Source organism: Bicyclus anynana, chromosome Z, assembly GCF_947172395.1.
Source record: "Bicyclus anynana chromosome Z, ilBicAnyn1.1, whole genome shotgun sequence".
Lineage (NCBI taxonomy): Eukaryota > Metazoa > Arthropoda > Insecta > Lepidoptera > Nymphalidae > Bicyclus > Bicyclus anynana.
In genome coordinates, this window is record NC_069110.1 from 9,155,935 (window position 1) to 9,175,347 (window position 19,413).

Genomic DNA, 19,413 nt, shown 5'->3' on the forward strand with positions numbered 1-19,413 from the left:
ACCGGACATTGTAACACATATTTGCTGCTTATTGTTTTAATTTAATTCAATTGAATTTATTCATATTTTATATTACCATTGATGTCACGTGGGTCTCAGCTGAAAATTAGCAACGTGTATTATGCTTTTATGTGCACAACATATGCTGAGCTGTACATCCTCTATTTTTAAGGGTTACAGACAGACATAGTGTCATTAGGGTAGGGTACTGTATGAAACTTTTACATTTGCATTTATTTTCTTTCTTTCTTTACTAGCAAACGTCCTGCGGTCTCACCCGCGTAGTTTCCGTTCTGGATGGAATACGGGGATAAAATATAGCAAATGTTACTCGCAGATAATGCTTCTCTTGTGTGAAATATTTTTTTATATCAGTTCAGTCGTGAAAAAATAATTAACAAACAGTACTTAAATAAACAATTATCCATTGTTAGAGAGTTAGAGATAATAACAGTTGTTGGGAATTACTGCAATAAATCTATTCACAACTCAATCGCACTTCAAATATAATATATGCATACGGTGGTGTCAGTATATGGCCCACCACTAATCAGCTTAGAAGGTAAAGGACGTACAATCTCTACGATCGAGAGTAAAGAAGACCATCTTCAAGAAAAAAAAAAATAACAATATTTCGTCAATGCTGTTAAATGGTGAATGTTCTTATGCGAATTTGAGCCTTATAATGTATCGAGAGGCCAAGTGACGCCGCGGGTAGGCGAGTGTTGGGTGCTAAGGCTGCGTATCGAATGCGTCCGATACGGCCACGGACTCCGTTGAAAAGAAAGGACCGTATACATGTTAAATAATGACGATAGTTGCACGAGTGAAATGCTCGTAGGGATGGAGTGTTCTGACGAGATGAGCATTTTGGTATTTAAGAGCGGGTCGCCGTGCCGAATGTCATCAGTTAACACAACCTCACACAACCAGGAACATCTCCAAAAAGTGGTGTTGTTCTAGCGTGTGTTGTTTTCAATCCGAGAAGCGTAGTCTCTTTACACCAGAGCCGTGCCCACCACGCCAAATATGCGCGCATTCGTGGTAAGTTCGCTCGCGTGTTAATCCAATTAACCATTTATTGATATCATAATAAATAATTAGTAATTGGAAAAATATAATTTAACTTAAGACTATTTGGCACAAGCGATTTGATTATATTTTTTTTTGTATTATCTTGTACATAAAGTTTTCAGGTGACAAGTGGTAAAGTGAAGTGTAGAGTGAAAATATTATCATTATGCACAAAGTGTCAAATAGTGCGGAGTAATAAAAAATGTGAAAAGTGTTATAGATAGTGAATTAATTTTATATCATCAAACAGATTCTTGGATAATTATAACAGGCGGTAAAATAAAGTCAAAAAATTAGAAACAATGTGAGAAAATAACAATATTTACAAAAAAAAAATATCAAGTAAATTTTAGTAAAATCAGTGTCCAAAAAATTTGGTGAAATTATGAGAGCAGCAAGGAACACAAATGATTATGCCTACTCAGAATTCAATACAAGCGCGGTTTTCATTTCACTACATTCGTATTCCATATATGCAGAATTTAAATTGCCCACAATTATAAAAGTAATTCTTCGATCTGTATGCCATTCGCTTAGGTCCGTAAATATTCATTGTTGTGTAATATAGACCAACGACGTAATCACACGTTTCGTAATCCAAGATTAGATCGAGATAAAAAAATAATAACAATTATGTAGGTTTGTAATTCGTAGTTAAAATTATTACAGTTATTGGTTCTCATAAATAAATTAGAACTAAGAATTAAGAGGACAATAAAGTCTAAATTATGTGAATTTATGTAGTGATTGGTTATTGATGTCAATTCAACTTTAGCATGGTGAAAATGTTGCATGTCAAAATATCAAGTTTGTAGTATTCTCTGGATCTACAGAACCGACTTGGTTTTTTTTTACACTAGAAAGCCACGTTATTGATGAGTGTCAAAGGCTATACGCCTACGCCGGTGTAACTGCAGAGCGTCGACTAGTTCTATCTATCTAATAAACAACTCGTTCTCTTTGCATTTGAATTCTTTTAACTTTATTTTTTTTTGTTTAAAGGCACTCGCCTGTGTGGCGTTGGCCTATGGCCGTCCAGAACCTCCAGTTGGATACAGCTACTCAGCACCATCCGCTAAATATGCTGTGCCTTCTGGCAGCTACGGAACCCCATCAATTGGAGGAATTTCCAGCGGAATTTCTCTAGGAGGATTGTCTGGTGGTGGTCACTCATCGGGAGGAATCTCACTGAGCGGTGGTCATTCTTCGGGTGGCATCTCCCTTTCCGGAGGAAGTCTCGGTGGTGGATTTGGCAGTGGAATTAGCGGCGGATTTGGCAGTGGAATCGGTGGTGGAATCGGCGGTGGAATCGGCGGTGGAATCGGCGGTGACGCTGGTTTCGGTGGTGGATTCGGCGGTGGTTTCGGTGGTGCTCCTCTAGTTCAGAAGCACATCTACGTCCACGTTCCCCCGCCAGAACCTCAAGAGCAGAGACTGCCCCGCATCACCCCCGTTGCTCCTCCTCAGAAACACTACAAAATCATCTTCATCAAGGCCCCGACTCCACCCACTCCCGTCGCTCCCATCATCCCAATTCAGGCTCAAAACGAAGAGAAGACCCTCGTATACGTCCTGGTCAAGAGGCCCGAAGAACAACCTGACATCATCATCCCCACACCAGCTCCCACTCAACCCTCGAAACCCGAAGTATACTTCATCAAATACCAGACCCAGAAGGAAGGCGGCGGCATCGGAGGTGGTTTCATCGGTGGTGGTGCTATCGGTGGCGGCGCTATTGGCGGTGGTGCTATCGGCGGTGGTGCCATTGACGGTGGCGCTATCAGTGGTGGATCTATCGGCGGTGGTGACCTCGGTACTTCAGGAATTGAAGGCGCCGTGCTTAGCGGAAGCGGTGGTCACGGAGGAGTTGAAATCGCTACCGACTTTGGAGCCAGCGGTGGTGACGTGAGTGTGTCGTCTGGTGGAGCCACTAGCGCTCAATACGGTCCCCCCGGTCACGTAGCTGGACCCCTCCATTAAGTAATATCACAGCAATTTAATTAGGTGATATCGAATACAACCAGTCATTATATTTATTGCTGAGCGAAAAACTAAGTTCCAAAAATGTTGTAGAAAATTTTATCTCGATCGATTTATTATAATTATATTTTTAAAATATGTATCACCTGCTGCCAGCGGTTGGACGATCTGTACATAGTCACCTCCCACGTGTCCTCCCGCAGGTTGGCAAACGGGACTCAAAACAGTGATTTAAAACTCATCATCGACTATCATCTTTACTCGTTATTAGTGCACAGTGTTAATGTTGTTCAAATGAATGTATTTGATTGCGACTGTTATGTTTATGTATTATAAATAGCTTTTATTTTTTTATAATAAAAAAAAGGTATGATGCAATTGTGTCTGTTTCGTAATTCCTAATTGGGCATGTGTGGTCCGGTCCAAATGTTGCGTTAACTGAAAGTAGTCGTGAAAGGTTGCCCCGGTGTGAGGGCGGTCGGTGGCAAAACGAAAGCCTCCTTTCCCGGCCTCGATTGGTATTAGCTCCGATATAAAATTTGAATTGCGAATATTATAATATTGGAAGCGCTCGTTGCATAACCTATTGGAGCAAGATGGATTTGGGAGCGGTGAGAGGCGCGTTGCGCTTCGAGACCGGCACCACGGGTCGTTAATGACCAGTTTTATGTATCACATGTAATCTCGGATTTGTGTAATTTCCTTTTGTGGTATTACACAACGAAAACAACGCAGGTTATTTGTTTCACTTTTTGGAAACATTTTACAATTCAAAATTGGATAGTTATATTATTTATACTAATGTATATATAGATTAATACGAATATACTAATACTACAGTATATAATTGCTGTCATTTAAAATGGCCATCTATTGCAGCAATTACTTTTTATGAAGGAGGTTGATGAAGGAGGTTTTTTATGTGGGAAGTTTATTATGAAGGAAGTTTTACACTCTGCAGTCTTGAGACTGCCAGCATATTGTATTGATAGAAAGGTAGATAGATACATGTAGGTATATGGGTGATATGATTTTAAGATTATAAATTATATATCAATTCCAACTTATTTTCTAAATGTAGTTTAGTAGAGTAGTAGTAGTAAGTTTGAATATTTTTTCCCCGTACATTAAAAATTCACATGCCCACATAAATGAATCCAGAATTGGATACTTTTTATCGATAAAATCGAACCTACTTCAAAGATGTATTTTAGTTATTTTGATTTTAACACAAAATTACTAAACCGATTTTCATGAAAATGAAATTCTTTCAAACAAAAAAAAATTCAAAATTTTAGTTAAAAAATGACGAAGTTATGAGGTAACAAACATTTAATAACATACGCGTCGCATTGAGAACCACCTTGTTTTGAAGTCGGTTGACAATAAATAACAACCTATTCTCAGACCAAACGAATATACAAATAAAACTTCATCAAAATGGTTTAAGCCGTTTCGGAGCAATATGGCAACTATAGTCTAGCAAGTTCGTTGATGACACTCCCATGATATGCGGGCGACGGGGGAAAGACTGCGCGGGTGTAAAATCGTGCGCGAGGAACGAGGTGCATCAGTCGTTGGTTTTTCATTCATCGCTACACGCTCCCCGGCCTGCGCGGACCCTCGAGAGTGTTACGAATGAAGTTGCCAAGCTATAGCACCGTGATATAAGTATTGTTTAAGTAAGATTTGACTTAGTTCTTCCTTTCCCAGGTTTTAATTTACTTGTGTTATGGTCACTGAGACATGCTGATAATTATTATGTAATATCATCATCATCATTAGCTATACATTTTTGGCTCACAAGTCTCCTCTCAGAATCAGAAGGGTCCACTACTCTGGCCCAATGCGGATTGGCAGACTTCAAACACGTAGTGAATTAAGAAAATTCTCAGTTATGTAGGTTTTCTCACGATGTTTACCTTCACCGTTTGAGACACGTGATATTTAATTTCTTAATTGAAAAGTTTGAGGTGCATGCCCAGGATCGGATTCGAACCTATACCCAAATTACCTTATTGATACACTTAACCGATGTATCAATAAGGTAATTCTTTTAACACCTCACAAACTTTAACTCTTTATAATCTAAATACATATATAAAAGCGAAAGGTTCACATAACACAAAATTTCAAAAATCGCTTGACGTACAAAGTTGACATTTGGGAATGGAATGAATGGGAATCCATATAAAGTGCCAACTACGAAGTACGTAAATGTAACGAAATTTAAAATGTCACCAAGTTCTAAACGAGTTGGGAAAGTTTTCAAAACAATTATGAAATTAACTGTATTTTGTTAGGGAAGCCATTGGAACTTTGCGTACCTTGTTTTAGCGCAAGCAATTGCATAATAATTGTTCACTTTTTATATGCCATGTAAACGAACTCAGTATCACGAATATTATTGCATTTTAACAAATTGTAATGTTTACATGTTATATTTTAAAATACCTACTATTACGTTATCACATATGTACGTTGAGTATGTTAAAACATTGGGGGTATAACGCGAATTAAAAAAATGGGAATTAAAGACTTGTGTTAGAAAAATTCCAGATTCAATCACGCAGAGAAACTCCAAGCATAGCTCGCTCCATCGCCCGCTGAGTGACATTGAGCCTTCTAATAAGGCCTATAGTCAGCGACCAAGTCTCGGATCCGTAGGTCATCACTGGCAACACGCACTGTTCGAAGACTTTCGTCTTCAAGCACTGAGGAATTTCGGTTTCGGCGATTCACCTCTTTCTCGAAATTGGACCTACCTAACTGGACTGTGTGTCCTAAGTCATATTCGTCTAGAATTTCGAGCGCTGAGTCCCCAACAATAACTGGGTGGAGCGATACATGAGCATTAGTCATGATCTTTGTTTTGCTCATGTTCATTTTTAGGGTAGGGGTAGGGTAGGGTAGAGTAGGAGTAGAATAGGTCAAGCTTCACTTTGACTTATTCCCTACCCCTATGGTAGGGAATGAGTTAAATCGAAGCTTGACCGGACCTCTTGTTATTATGTACGAGCTTTCAGTCAGTATGCAGTCAGGTAAAACAGGAACAATGACAATATCAGATTCGTAAAATTAATACAGAATGTTTAAATGTATATATTCACACAATTATACGTAACATTTAATCATCAATTACGTGTCAGTTAACGTAATTAGTATAAAATAAATACATTTAATAAGATAAAAGTAATTAGAGAGAATTCACACAGTTTTAATTACGACATCCGAAATGTATTTACATAATAATTTATAGTTACCACTGCCAATTTTACTGTGCTTTGAAATAATTATATTTTTTCTCGTGATAGGCTTCGGCCTACCGAAGCATACCGTAGCGAGCTATGCTAAGAGTATCTCTGCGTGATCGAATCAAAAATGAAGATATCCGCAAAAGAACCAAAGCCACTGACAAAGCTCAGTGAGTCGCGAAGTTGAAGTGGTAATGGGCAAGAATCGAAGAGCTGATGGACGTTGGGGTACTAAGGTGGAATGACGACCCCGCACCGGAAAGCGCACTGTTGGTCGACCCCCACTAGGCGGACCGAGGACATCAAGCGGGGTGCAGAGAGCCACTGGGTGCTCGCGGCTCGAGATCGTTTTGTTTGGAAGTCCATGCAAGAGGCCTATGTTTTGCAGTGGACGTCCATCGGCTGTTACTGATGATGATGAGGTTTCGGCCGTGGCTAGATACTACCCTGCGGGCAAGACGTACCGCCGAGTGATTTAGGTAGGACGCAGGACACTTTGTAGTTAAGTTGATTGAGTAATTTTATGGCCTGACCCGGGAGTTGAACATTGGACCTTAATTTGCATTCGAACAACGAGTGGGTCCTGATCAATATACAGTAAGAATTTTTTTGGGAGTCCACATATTTTTGCATTTCATATATAAACGAAATTTAATGGACACGCTATTTTTTTTATTAACTTAAAAACTCCAAAGTTATCGTTTACCTAAAAAATATACTTACTTTAGGACGGATTTTTAGGGTCATCCTATCACTTGTAGATACACAGAACGATCAGCTGTAAGGTCAATGACCGCCGTGGCTTGCAGCGCGCCGTTGCGGTGGCGTTTGGAAATCATCAGCATCATATCAGCCGATGGACGTGCCTTGTGTAGGGACCTCAAACATCACTATTCTGAGCCACCTGAATCCCTGCGACTCGCTTGATGTTGCCAGTCGACCTGGTGGGGGATCGACCAACACTGCGTTTTCTAGTGCAGGGTCGCCATTTCAACACCTGGTGGTGGTGGTGGACAATCTCTTCGAGATGTTAAGTTGTTTTAGCACAGTTGATACACTGGTACTAGGTGCTTTCGACGGAACACGGAGCATTCTTCTTCAGCACCACATCTCAAAAGCGTCTATGCAATGCCGATCAGCTGATTTAATCATCCAGGTCTCAGGTGCATAAATAAATATGGGAAAGATTAGTGAATAGACAAGACGCTTCTTTGTGTTTATAGACACAGACAGATATTTCTGTCTTTCCACGTTTCATGCAGCTGAGACATGACATGGCAATGGTTTATTTTGTAAACACATTTATTTTGAAATTAAAGTCACACACTTCAATTATATTTATTAATTAAATTTCTTATATAAGACCAACTTCGGAATTCCATCGGTTGCGATAGAGACGTGATTGCATCGAAAAGTAATCGCTGAACTGAAAAGAAAGATTTTTATCCGATTGCTTCACGAGGAAAGCATTTAAGTTGCAGTTAAATCCTTTTACCGTGAAATAAAGGTTGCGGAAAGCTTAAACTTGTGTTGACTGTAAGCCGATTTAGAGATCTTTTAATTGGTTCATTATTATTTTTGTTATTTACTTTTATTTCTACACCACAACAGATGAAGTAAGAAACAAAGTATAGAATATTAAATAAATTCACCCATGGAAAGCTACATCTGCTAGTAACGCAAGCAAGTAACGCAGGCTATATTTTATCCCCGTACCTACACGGGTAAAATAGTGGGTCGTCCCATAATATAATCCTTTAGGTATACACTGTGATATAACCGTTTGCAAGCATGGCGTGATATTGACTTGCTAAAACCGCTGAATCGTGTCGAGGCCTCCACGTAGGTTACGTAAACGTATAGCTAATACATAAGGTATTTTTTAAATGAATTCGCACAAAAGCTTCTGTGCAAGGGTAAAAACACACACGCTGTTATTGGATCTAATATCCACAGTTCGCTATTATTCACATTAGCCATTCAGGTGCATTATTTTTTCCAAGGAAAATTTAATAAATCTCAGTGAAAAAAATACGTTTTTTAATTTCGGACTCTGCTCGGATTATTGCTCTCTGCCATGAAATGGATCCGGCACCAGCACATTGAATCCATAGATTGTTAAGATATACCCAGCATAGCCTGAAGTACCTGGTCGAAGAAGAAGTTAGAGGTCTCAAGCTCAGGATCTCAAGATCCAAAGACGCACAGGCTAATTACTAGAATACGAAACGATTACAACTCAAGCAATATAGGTCTTCAGATACTAGGGGATGTTTCCACAAAAATATGTTAAGTTTGAATAGAGACAGTGTGTCAGTGCAAAATGGATATACATAACTAACCGTGTTTAGCAGGCTGATGGCAAGTATAAGACAGCTATATTAGGACTAGGATTTAATAATTAAAGTTTAAAGTTTCAACGTTGGCACCGCATGGTCCAGACTTATAGCAGAGAGAGACGCCAAGCTCCGAATGGCCACGATAATAGTGAAATTACTTAAATAAAACATCTACTCTATGAATTACAATATTTCATTATTATTTTTTCAATTTCCAAGGTTGATGAATTAACTTGCTCTCCGTGGTTTAGTTCTTTAACGGAAAATATTCAGATGTTGGGTTAATATATAAAGGCGGCCATGAATCAATTAATTAACTAGCTTTTCAAAAGCCAGCTTCAAATAAAAAAACTGTTAAGCATAGAAAATATTGTCAGATGTACAAAGTTTGTTATAATATTTCAGGGTAACGATATTCGTTATGTTCATTATATAATTATATAATTACAAGTAAAACAAGAAAATGTTAGTACGAAACTGGAAATATTTCGATTTGAACGTAATCCATGTGTAACTGGTTGAAGAAACTTCAAGACTTTATGTATCTGTCAGTAAGATGTTCTTACCTCTGGATGGATAAGCGTTTACATCGTTACAGAGCTTAGCAATCTTGTGAGATCACATCCGTCTTAAATATTAGTATTTATTAGACTAAAATTTAATAAATGTATCTTCAAAGTAAATGTCTTAATTGGTTGCATGTGAACTTGGTAGCGATAATGTTTATTTTTCATCTCTTTGAGTTTTTACTTCTATCGAAACGTAACTCACTCTGAGGAAACTCCATGCCGTCAATTTGCACTGAGAAAAAAAAATCCGTCATACTTTGAATACATGTTAAACCACACACTGTAGTGATTGTAGTCGGTATCATGTTATATACAGGCTCCGTATGTAACTTAGAGTTGATTCTAAACGGCATAGTAAGTAAACGCATTACTAAGTATATGTATTTATTTTGCGTATACTGCACCCGTTGTAGGTAAATAGTAATTCGCAAGCTCCTTACGTAAGTACTTTATTTAAGTAGATTATATTTCTCAGTGTGGTAATAAGCGTAAAATAAAGCATAATATAGTCGAATTTAACCAGATGTACCTTCATATGCATCATATACTATATTCCATCTATGTTACAGTACCGTACGACGTAAGACGTAAGACGTTTGATACATAATCCTATTAGATTGGCCCACTACAATGCCATACAGACAGACAGGAGGACTCTAATGAACACTATCAGATTTTAATGATAATGAACGGGAGGGCTTAAAGTGTTCTCCAAGGTTCTCATGAAATGTTATTTCAATATTTCTTAGTTTGGAAACAAACTAGGACCTCAAGGTCTGCAGCTTCTTCTTCTTCTTGAGTTTCTTACCGACTCTTGTCAGCAAATTCTACCTCCGAACCGGAGATACGAGTAAACTCACGGTTCAGTTCTTCAAAACTGCTTGCTTATGTTTCATTATATATTTTTTATTTGGATTAAAATTCACAACTCAATAAAAATAAAATGTACAATTATTATTTACACTAAATAAAACAATAATATTTATTAAATAAATTAACTACCTAAACCTATTTATTATAAAGATAAAATAAAGGGAGATATAAAATTATATATAAAGACTTAGGCGATTCATCCGAATCGATGTTCATTGGTAAAGTGCCCAGAATGCTGACAGTATTGCAACGTTGTATGGCAATACTAATTATCTGACCTATTAATATATTCTTTTTTAATTGAATTTAATATCAGGCTGATGATCCAATAGCTATATTTGTTGATCTTGCGGAAAAGTACGTTCTCTAGATGTTGTTACATCTTACTGGTCTACTACAGAGCGCAACGAGACGTGACAATAATATAAATTTGTATCGTGACATGAAATGTAATGAAGAGATGAAATCGAAAGTCGTAAAAACCTTTAGCAGTAAATCTCATTTTTATTTCTAAAACTATTTTTACCCGACCAGGACAAAACACTAAACAAGTTTAAGGCATTGTATGTAATGTTAATCCAGGGAATAAAAAAATACTTAGGGTATCCATTCGCTAATGACCTTTAAAGTTTGATATTTTTCGAAGGGCTTTGAGGGAAAGTGAAGTAAGCCACGAAGCTAAGTGACTGGCCACTGGGGAAACCATTTTTCATATATTTCCAAGTTTATTATACTTCGATGATTGCGTGTCTGAACTCTTGAAACCTGTTATCTTCCCATGCAACCACGGTCCGAACTTTATAGTTTAATACAGAGCAAGGGCTACAAAACTTTCAGCTTTTCTATAAAATGTGGAATGTTTGATGATGAGTCATCATTATCATCGTTCGCCAATCACTAGTTTCAAAATTGTGACTACTAAAAATGATCTATGTATTATAATATTACCAACGATTCTTACCTACTAAATGCTCCTCGTTATTATGGTTGAACAAGATTTATGATGTCAGGTGGCAACCTAATATTACAGTATAATTAATTGGAAAATATTACCAAGCTAAACTGATTAAACTAAGAACAATGGAATAGTTAGGTATTATCGAAATTATCAATTGAGATTAGGTCGTATGATAAACGTTCGTCTAATTTTAATTGAAAATTAATATTGACCATTTAGATCCCAGGAGCGGGGATATGGAGCTTAAACCCACCAGCCCACCAAGTTGGCCCAATGCAATGCCTTAAGCAAGTTGATAGAGGATTATTTACTATAGTTTTGTTTATTTTTTATTATTTATATATTTAAGTTTTAGTTTATTTAGACTGAATCACATGTACATTGTAGGTACTGTTAATACCTAATAATTTAATGTGTTTGTTTTGGGTGTTATGAACTCTTTACATCAGCGTACAAGTTCGTCGAACTTGTGCGCCGTGCAGATTACTACACAAACCTGTGTGTCAATGACGCGTCGTAAAATTTGAACGAGCGTCACTCTCCCATTCACACGAGAGTTTTTAACTGGCGCTAAAAAAGCGTTCAAATACAACAAATGCATTCCCAAGTAGAAGTTCACAGGACGCTTTTTTTCAAGCAGTGTTGCATTATCAATTTTGGGCGTTTTAAATAGACCTCCTTTATTTTAACTTCATACTATATTTGAACACTTTATTAAAAAACTCTCGTGCGAATGAGGGCTTAAAGTTAGCTCTAAGCTAAAACCCGGCACCCGACGTCCGACACCTTGACATTTGGACAATGGCCTGTGAATGGGATGTTAAGGGGATTGCAAAATCTGATCGAAAATACCTTAACTTTAAAAAAAATTGTAGACTATTTCTCTGCGTCAAATATTTTAAATTAAAACAAATACCATGTAAAATTGAGTTTCTTAAGAATAAAGCTACCATTTTAATAATTCTTTTAAAAACTTTTTGCTTACACTTAAAAATAGATTATAAATATTGCTTTTTTTAAATCTATACTAATATTATAAAGCTAAAGAGTTTGTTTGGTTGAACGCGCTAATCTCAGGAACTAGTGGTCCGATTTCAAAAATTCTTTCAGTGTTATTATATAGTTTCCCGTATTCCTACGGGAACGGGAACCACGCGGGTGAAAACGCGTGGCGTCAGCTAGTAATTGCATATTTGCCATATCTTTTAAATAAGACCAATATTCCCTTCCAACTAGTCGGGTAAGACTAATTAGGAGTGGGTACTACTTCAAAGCAATGTCTTTAGTTTTTAATAAGTTTATATAACTTACAAGTTAGTGACTCACTCACATTTTACATATTAGCTACCCGGTACCCGACGTCACACACTAGGTATGACTTTTGGGACACCAGACAATTTACACGAGCGATTCCAGTATGCACTGTGCATACACTAGAAACGCTCGTGTAAATGGTCTGGTTATCTAGAGATTAGCGACCTAAGCTGCAGCTGTAGTAATAACTGTCCGGTGCAGCTTTGTTGTTCCAGCTGTCATGTAAGCCCACAATGATTTGAGCATTCTGATTAAATTTGGATCACATTTGAGTATTTATTTTAAATTTAGATTAAAATTAATATTTTGGATCCACTTTTTAAAGTGTTTGTTTATGTTTATTTATAGATGATAAAGATGATAAAAATCTTTAAATATTATTATTTATGATAGTTTTAACAGTCCTCAGAAGTGGATTACAAAAATTAGAAAGCCAATGACGAACAAAGGTTATGATTCACAATATTTGTCAGAACAACATAATTAACAAATCAAACTATAACCAAAATAAGTCCCTAGAATAGCAAAGAACGACCTGCGATGGAGTCACAAACTTGTGATCGTTGTATGTAGGGTTAAGGGAGCCCTTGACAGTTAACTAACACTCCCCTTTTCCACTCATTTCACTCTACTGATACTGAAGCCGACCGTACGACGAGCGCCTTATATCGCAACTCGTTCCCGCCTACCGATCGCTACCCCTCTCTAACTCCCTACTCTTTATGGAAACAAGTCGCGCCACCTAGCGTTGACACGAGCCAACACTAGATCGAGCAACGTCATATCTATCTCAGACTACTATTTCCTACAATAGTTCGTTTTTATCATTGATTATTGTTGAAATCGAAATATTAGATGTAATAAAGAAAAAGAAAATATGAACTGTAATAGGTTGGGCATCGTAACCTGCATTTATTGCTACGGTTCCAAGTTATTGGAACAGTTTACGTCAGAAATGGCATTTACTGATATTTTAGGGCTTCAATTTTAATAAAAATAAAGCACTTACCGCAGTTACATGCTCAATCACAGCGTGATTGCTATTGCTGTTGACTGAATTTTATATGAATATGTCTGTAATTTCATGGTCTAGAATAGCCTAACCTTTGTAAATTTATAAAACCTAAATGACAGGCAATCGTGAAATTTTAATTTTGGAGGATTTCCGAGGTTGAAGGTTTTAAAACGTTTCGAGGAACTTAAGGGGCTTGTTCTTACTTCTCACTTCTACTACAAAACAGAGAGACTCTGCGAAGGGTATTTCTACATGGTTGTCATCTAGACGACCCGCATTAAAACTTTTGCTTCGACGTTTCTTATTCGAACTGTTGTGTGGAATGCACTTCCGGCGTCTTTGTATCCGGGCTACTACAATCAGAATTTCTCCAAAGCAATATTTCAAAACAATGCATAATAGCATATTCCTCTTAAAAACTCGTAGATTTACTTGAAAGTCCGCGACGGCATTATTATTTATCTTTCTTTGATAGCAATCTTAGTATATAAATGCGAAAGGTATATCGCATCGCTTAAATATGAAACTTGGCAAGGCGGTTTATAGTTAGTAGGTATCCGCTAAGAACGGATTTTGCAATAGGGTCGGATTAAAGAGGTCTAAAGTCTCTCGCAAGTTTGAGATCAAATCCTTCATGCTACAGACTTGAAGTTTGGCAAGAAGGTAGCTTATAATAAGTAGACGTGTTTTTTACAAATCAATTTCGGCTTTATCTTGGCCTTCGGCCGCGGAATTGTAGTCCAACTTTCGGCCGTGACTTCATCAGCCTGGGTTTTTCTTGTCTGGGCTTGGGATTTCACTGATGTATAGATATTGTACTACGAATTCACGAACAACAATTCGACCGTATCTATGACACAGCCACAACTAATTTTTTGTTATTTTAATCGTTCATGGTTTGAGTTATAATTTTGTATTTAATATATATATATATGATGATGATGATAAAACATATAAAAATAAACATAAAAGTACCGAAAGGGTTGAAAGTGTATTTCGATTTTAACGCAGACGAAATCACGGGCGTCCGCTAGTCCTTATATACTCGCATATAGGTAGAGTTAGCCTACTATACCCATCTTGGATTTTTTTTATTCTTTACAAGTTAGCCCTTGACTACAATCTCACCTGATGGTGAGTGATGGTGTAATCTAAGATGGAAGTGGGCTAACTTGTTAGGAGGAGGATGAAAATCCGCACCTCTTGCGGTTTCCACGACATCGTACCGGAATTAAATCGCTTGGAAGTACGTCTTTACCGGGAGGGTGGTAATTAGCCACAGCCGAAGTCTCCCACCAGCCAGTCCTGGACCAATAAGAAAACCTCAATTGGCCAAGCCAGGGAATCGAACCCAGGACCACCGTCTTGTAAATCCATCGCGCGGAGTCGCGGGGGTCCGCTAGTTATGTAATACATATTCGTCGTTAGGAGTACAAACAAAATAAGTTTATGCCCAACAATGTGATTACATAATTATTGAATCTCATTATATTAATATCAAATTAATTCAGTAGCATAACATTGTGTACATAATTAATTATTAGGTATTAATCTAAAAATAGTCAATATATAAATAAATTTGACAAATCTGTGTGTTCTCAAGTGCTTATAGTTATTATACGATACCAAACCACAAAAAAGCTTTTAAAATTTTTGTCTGTCTGTCTTTCTGTAATCTATGAAATGGCTGGTGCGATTTTAATGTAACTGGTAAAAAAACATCATTTTTGATCCGATCTCGCAGAGATACTCCAAACACAGCTCTAAAGATATTGATCTCATTTCTTGCCTCTCTTCCATGAGCTTAAGTATTTGTTCTGAGAACTTTTTTGTTCTTTACATACAAAATTACTTTACATACAAAATTGGGTCTTATAAAATCCACACATAGATCATCCATAGTATCGCAATTTGCTAGTAAAAAGCAGTATAATAGGCTATGCCATAATATAATAGGCTACTTAAAACCCGAAAAAAATCCATGATTTGTGAAATATGGAATTTGACGTCGACGAAGTCATAGGCTTCCCCGAGTATTAAATAAAATTGGTGAAACAGTTTTATATAACAAATAGTTTATGGTAGCGCCGAGGTCATAAAAAAGTTGATCCATTATGTATATATTTAGATTTTGTTGGAGGTCCCTGAGAAGGGTTAGTTTTATGGTTTTTATTTATTCCTCTACGCGAGAATATTTCCAAATATTAGGTACCGCAATAAGTTTGAATATATACGACTGATGGTTTACCATATATTTATGTTTGTATCTATTTTCCAAATATCAAAAAAATCTAAACCCCATTTCAGTAAAATGGCTTTTGGGAATTTTATAATTCATTTTATTAATATAAGGGATGGTACAGACAGACACGCCGATCTAATAACTCCTACTTTTACGTTAGGGTAGGAGTAGGGTACAGTAAGGGTAGGATAAGGGTAGAGTAGGGGTAGGATAAGGGTAGGGTAGGGGTAGAGTAGGTGTAGGGTGGAAGTAGGGTAGGGATAGGGTAGGGTGTAGGGCTAAAACTTGTCTGGATCCGGTAGTAAATAAATAAATAAAAATAAAAACTTCATCAGCGATTGAAATATTTTTTCCTTGTATTCCCACGATAACGGGAATCGCGCGCATAAAACTGCGGTTAATTTGCTAGTAGACAATAGGCAATAAATTACAAATAAACATTGTTAGCTTAAATACGACGTAGATCAAAGATGCCTTGAAATTACTAACAGACTCAATATACATTTCAAACGGAAACCAAAGTGGCTCTGTTTTGTATACTAAGCCGGATATTGAGATGGTCGTAGATCTCCTAACATCAGGATATTAGGTGGCTTACAATATCATAGCTTTATGTAGATATTCCTAGTATAAATTACATATCAAACTATTATTTCTTTATTCAGTAATACACTATTGTTCTAAAAGATTTTGTAGCAGTTTAAAAAAAACACTTGATGATAGGAAAACTAGGGTTACTAAACTTATAAATTATTGAGTTGCGTTCCTATTTTCAACCGACGAAAATGGACAGAAGGTTATATAAATAGAGATAGAGACTAATTCGAAACTCATACTTTTGTTTTAGTTTTATACGTTATTAGTCTCAAACGGTTAAGGAAAACATCGTGAGTTGAGTAAGGGTAGGGTAGGGATAGGGTAGGAGTAGTAAACACAAGGCTATGAAATGAGTCAAAGTGAAGCTTGACCCGGTTCGCTAGTAAGTTATTAAAACATCGTTACGAGACGATACTGCCATAATTCGATTTGCAATTATTAGTGATATAGTGAAAGCATGGTCAGCACTCCATCTAAATCATTATCATTTTATTAGGTGTCTCTGACAGAGATAATATAATTTTCCCACTGAATTTCAAATTTAATTTTGGTTGAAGTTTGAAACTAACCACTAGTATTTCCCTATTGGATATATCACTTGTATGTAACGAGTTGCTTTTATGAATTTGTGGTATGCTTTAATGTTAGACATCGTGGATGCCGTAATAATAGGGAAGGATGGCTAACGTTATATCGAAGGCACAATAAAGTTTCAATATACAAATAATGGTAGGTATAGCGAATCAAGACAACAGTATATAAATCTTTAATTTATAAACTCTTGTCTTAAAATCGATGCTTAACTTATATTGGTTCCGCTCCGAAGTCATTTCAAGTTTAATAGTGTAATGTCTCGTAAATTAAACTTATCTCCGGAACGCCGTCGCCAAGTTTCAGCGTGAATTGGTCAAAGCTTGTTATGTCACTGTGTAAGAACATCACATAGTTCCCATAAATCGTTTGAAACATATTTTCCGCTAGTTTTGCTTTTTGTTTATTCTTCATAGATACAATGATAGAAATGTATACTAGTGACTATTTAAATTATATCTTTATATTTTTACTAGCGGACGCCCGCGATTTCGTCCACGTGATTCTCGATGTAAAATTTCAACTACCCCTACCCCACTCTACCCTGCCCTACCTTACCTACTTTGCCCCTACCCTACCTTACCCTACCCTACCTTACCTACCTTATTCTACCCTACCGGTTTAATTTTTTAAATTTTTTCTTTCATAAGAACCTTCCTGACAATAACAAACACATAAAAAAATGGCGAAATCGGTCCGCGCAACGCAACGAAAACGCGTGATGGCGTGACCAAGGGCTATATGGATTCATTTTTATTTAAATAGATTTGACACATATATTATTTCGTTATATCCGTCACATAAATCTACTTTTTCATCGTCCTTTCAATGCGCGAAATAACAATTGAAATCTCCTTAAAAAGGCCTTGTATTGCTTCTATTATCTATACTTATAATAAATCTGTAGAGAGATCAATTCTGTACTCATTTATACAGGGTGTCCCGTAAATAGCACGACATATTCTACAGGATGATAGCTGACACCAAGACTAAAATAACGTGTTTTACGGTTTTTAATTTATATTGATTTTTGTACAAAATTCAAAAATCCTTACCTTCAGTGCAGTTGAGTCATGAGGTATTGATATAATCTTATCATTGTATTCTACTTCATTAAAAAAAATATTACTATCAGTAATTTTGTTTCAGTAGCTAAGTAAAGATACGCCAAACATCACAAGTATCAACTTCAAGAAAGTGCACTAAGCATGATTTATTTCTTGACCATAAATGAAAATGGATGTACTTGTATACTGTATGAAGTCAGTCATTAGTAACTTCAGGTGATAATTTTGAACGGATAAGTTATGATTTAACTTTTAATGTTGATTTATAACGTTGATATCATCTGATAGTATGTCTCTGAAACTGGGGAGAAACTATAAACTTCATAAGGTAGTAAGTTCTCTATGTAATGATATTAGACACGTAGTAGATACGAGTACATTTCAGCCGTGATAGCCCAGTGGATATAACCTCTGCCTTTGATTCGGAGGGCGTAGGTTCGAATCTGGTTCGGGGCATGCACCTCCAACTTTTCAGTTATGTGCATTTTTAGATATTAAATATCACTTGTTTCAAAAGCAAAACTTCATACCAGAGAATTTTCTGAACTCTCTACGTGAGTGAAGTCTGCCAATCCGCATTGGGCCAGCATTGTGGACTATTGGCCTAACCTCTCTCCGTCTGTGATAAGGCTCGTGCTAAACAGTGAGCCGAAAATGCTAAGAAGAGCTAATTACATACCAGTACATACAAGTTATTAATAAGTAGCGAAAGTGAAATTTAGAATGGAAATAGATTTTACTCTGGATTAACACATGAGCTACTTTTCATCCCGAAAAATCAATAGTTCCCGCGGGATTTGTGAAAACCTGAATTCTACGCGAACGAAGTGGGGGCATCTGTTACTATTGAATATATGATAAAGACGATTTATATAACAATAAAGGTGCAACATTTTCTCAATTTGATTTACCTAAACAAACGAATCGGCGGCTATTTCTCCTAATTTCATTGTGACCTAAAAAGCTTTCCAATTAAAAGCACGCGACTTTGACCTGTTTTGTTGTTGGTGACCTATTTTGTCACTATTTGAGTCTTCTTGAAATCGTTAGAGCTTTTTTAGCACAAATTGTGCTATCGTGACTTTCTATAATAAATAAATGTTGGCTTTAGCTGGCGAAACCACCAACAGCGTGGTGATTTATTTTCGACTGACCTTTACAAAGGTTTGACTGTATGTTCGGCCAGTTTCTAATTTAGTCACATAGGTATTGTAAAAATTGATATAAATACCATTGCACGGTTGAATCAACCAAGGTTTATATTGCACTGTGGTTAATAGTCTTAATTTCAATACTTATTCTGTAAAATCGACACACTAATATTATGAAGGCGAAAATTTGTGTATGTAAGTATGTTTGTTACTCTTTTATATTGCAGCTTGCAAACTGATTTGGCTGAAATTTGGAATGGAAATAGATTTTACTTTGGATTAACACAGAATACTTTTTATCCCGAAAAAAAAACACGATTCTCTGAGATTTGTAATAAACAGAATAGGGTAGTTGAGATATTTTTTTAAATGGTCTTAAATGGTTCATT

At 36.6% G+C, this 19,413-nt stretch overlaps 2 protein-coding genes across 3 annotated transcripts in view; one reads left to right on the plus strand and one right to left on the minus strand.

The window, feature by feature from the left end:
• LOC112054725 (frequenin-1) overlaps positions 1-19,413 on the minus strand; it is a 227,718-nt gene that overhangs the window by 99,051 nt on the left and 109,254 nt on the right. The gene's annotated exons all lie outside the window — the stretch shown is intronic.
• LOC112054554 (H/ACA ribonucleoprotein complex subunit 1) lies at positions 886-3,432 on the plus strand. The gene is made up of 2 exons (XM_024094418.2): positions 886-1,044; positions 2,077-3,432. Exons 1-2 carry the CDS (start codon positions 1,030-1,032, stop codon positions 3,052-3,054), a joined length of 993 nt encoding a protein of 330 aa, XP_023950186.1. The 5' UTR covers positions 886-1,029; the 3' UTR covers positions 3,055-3,432.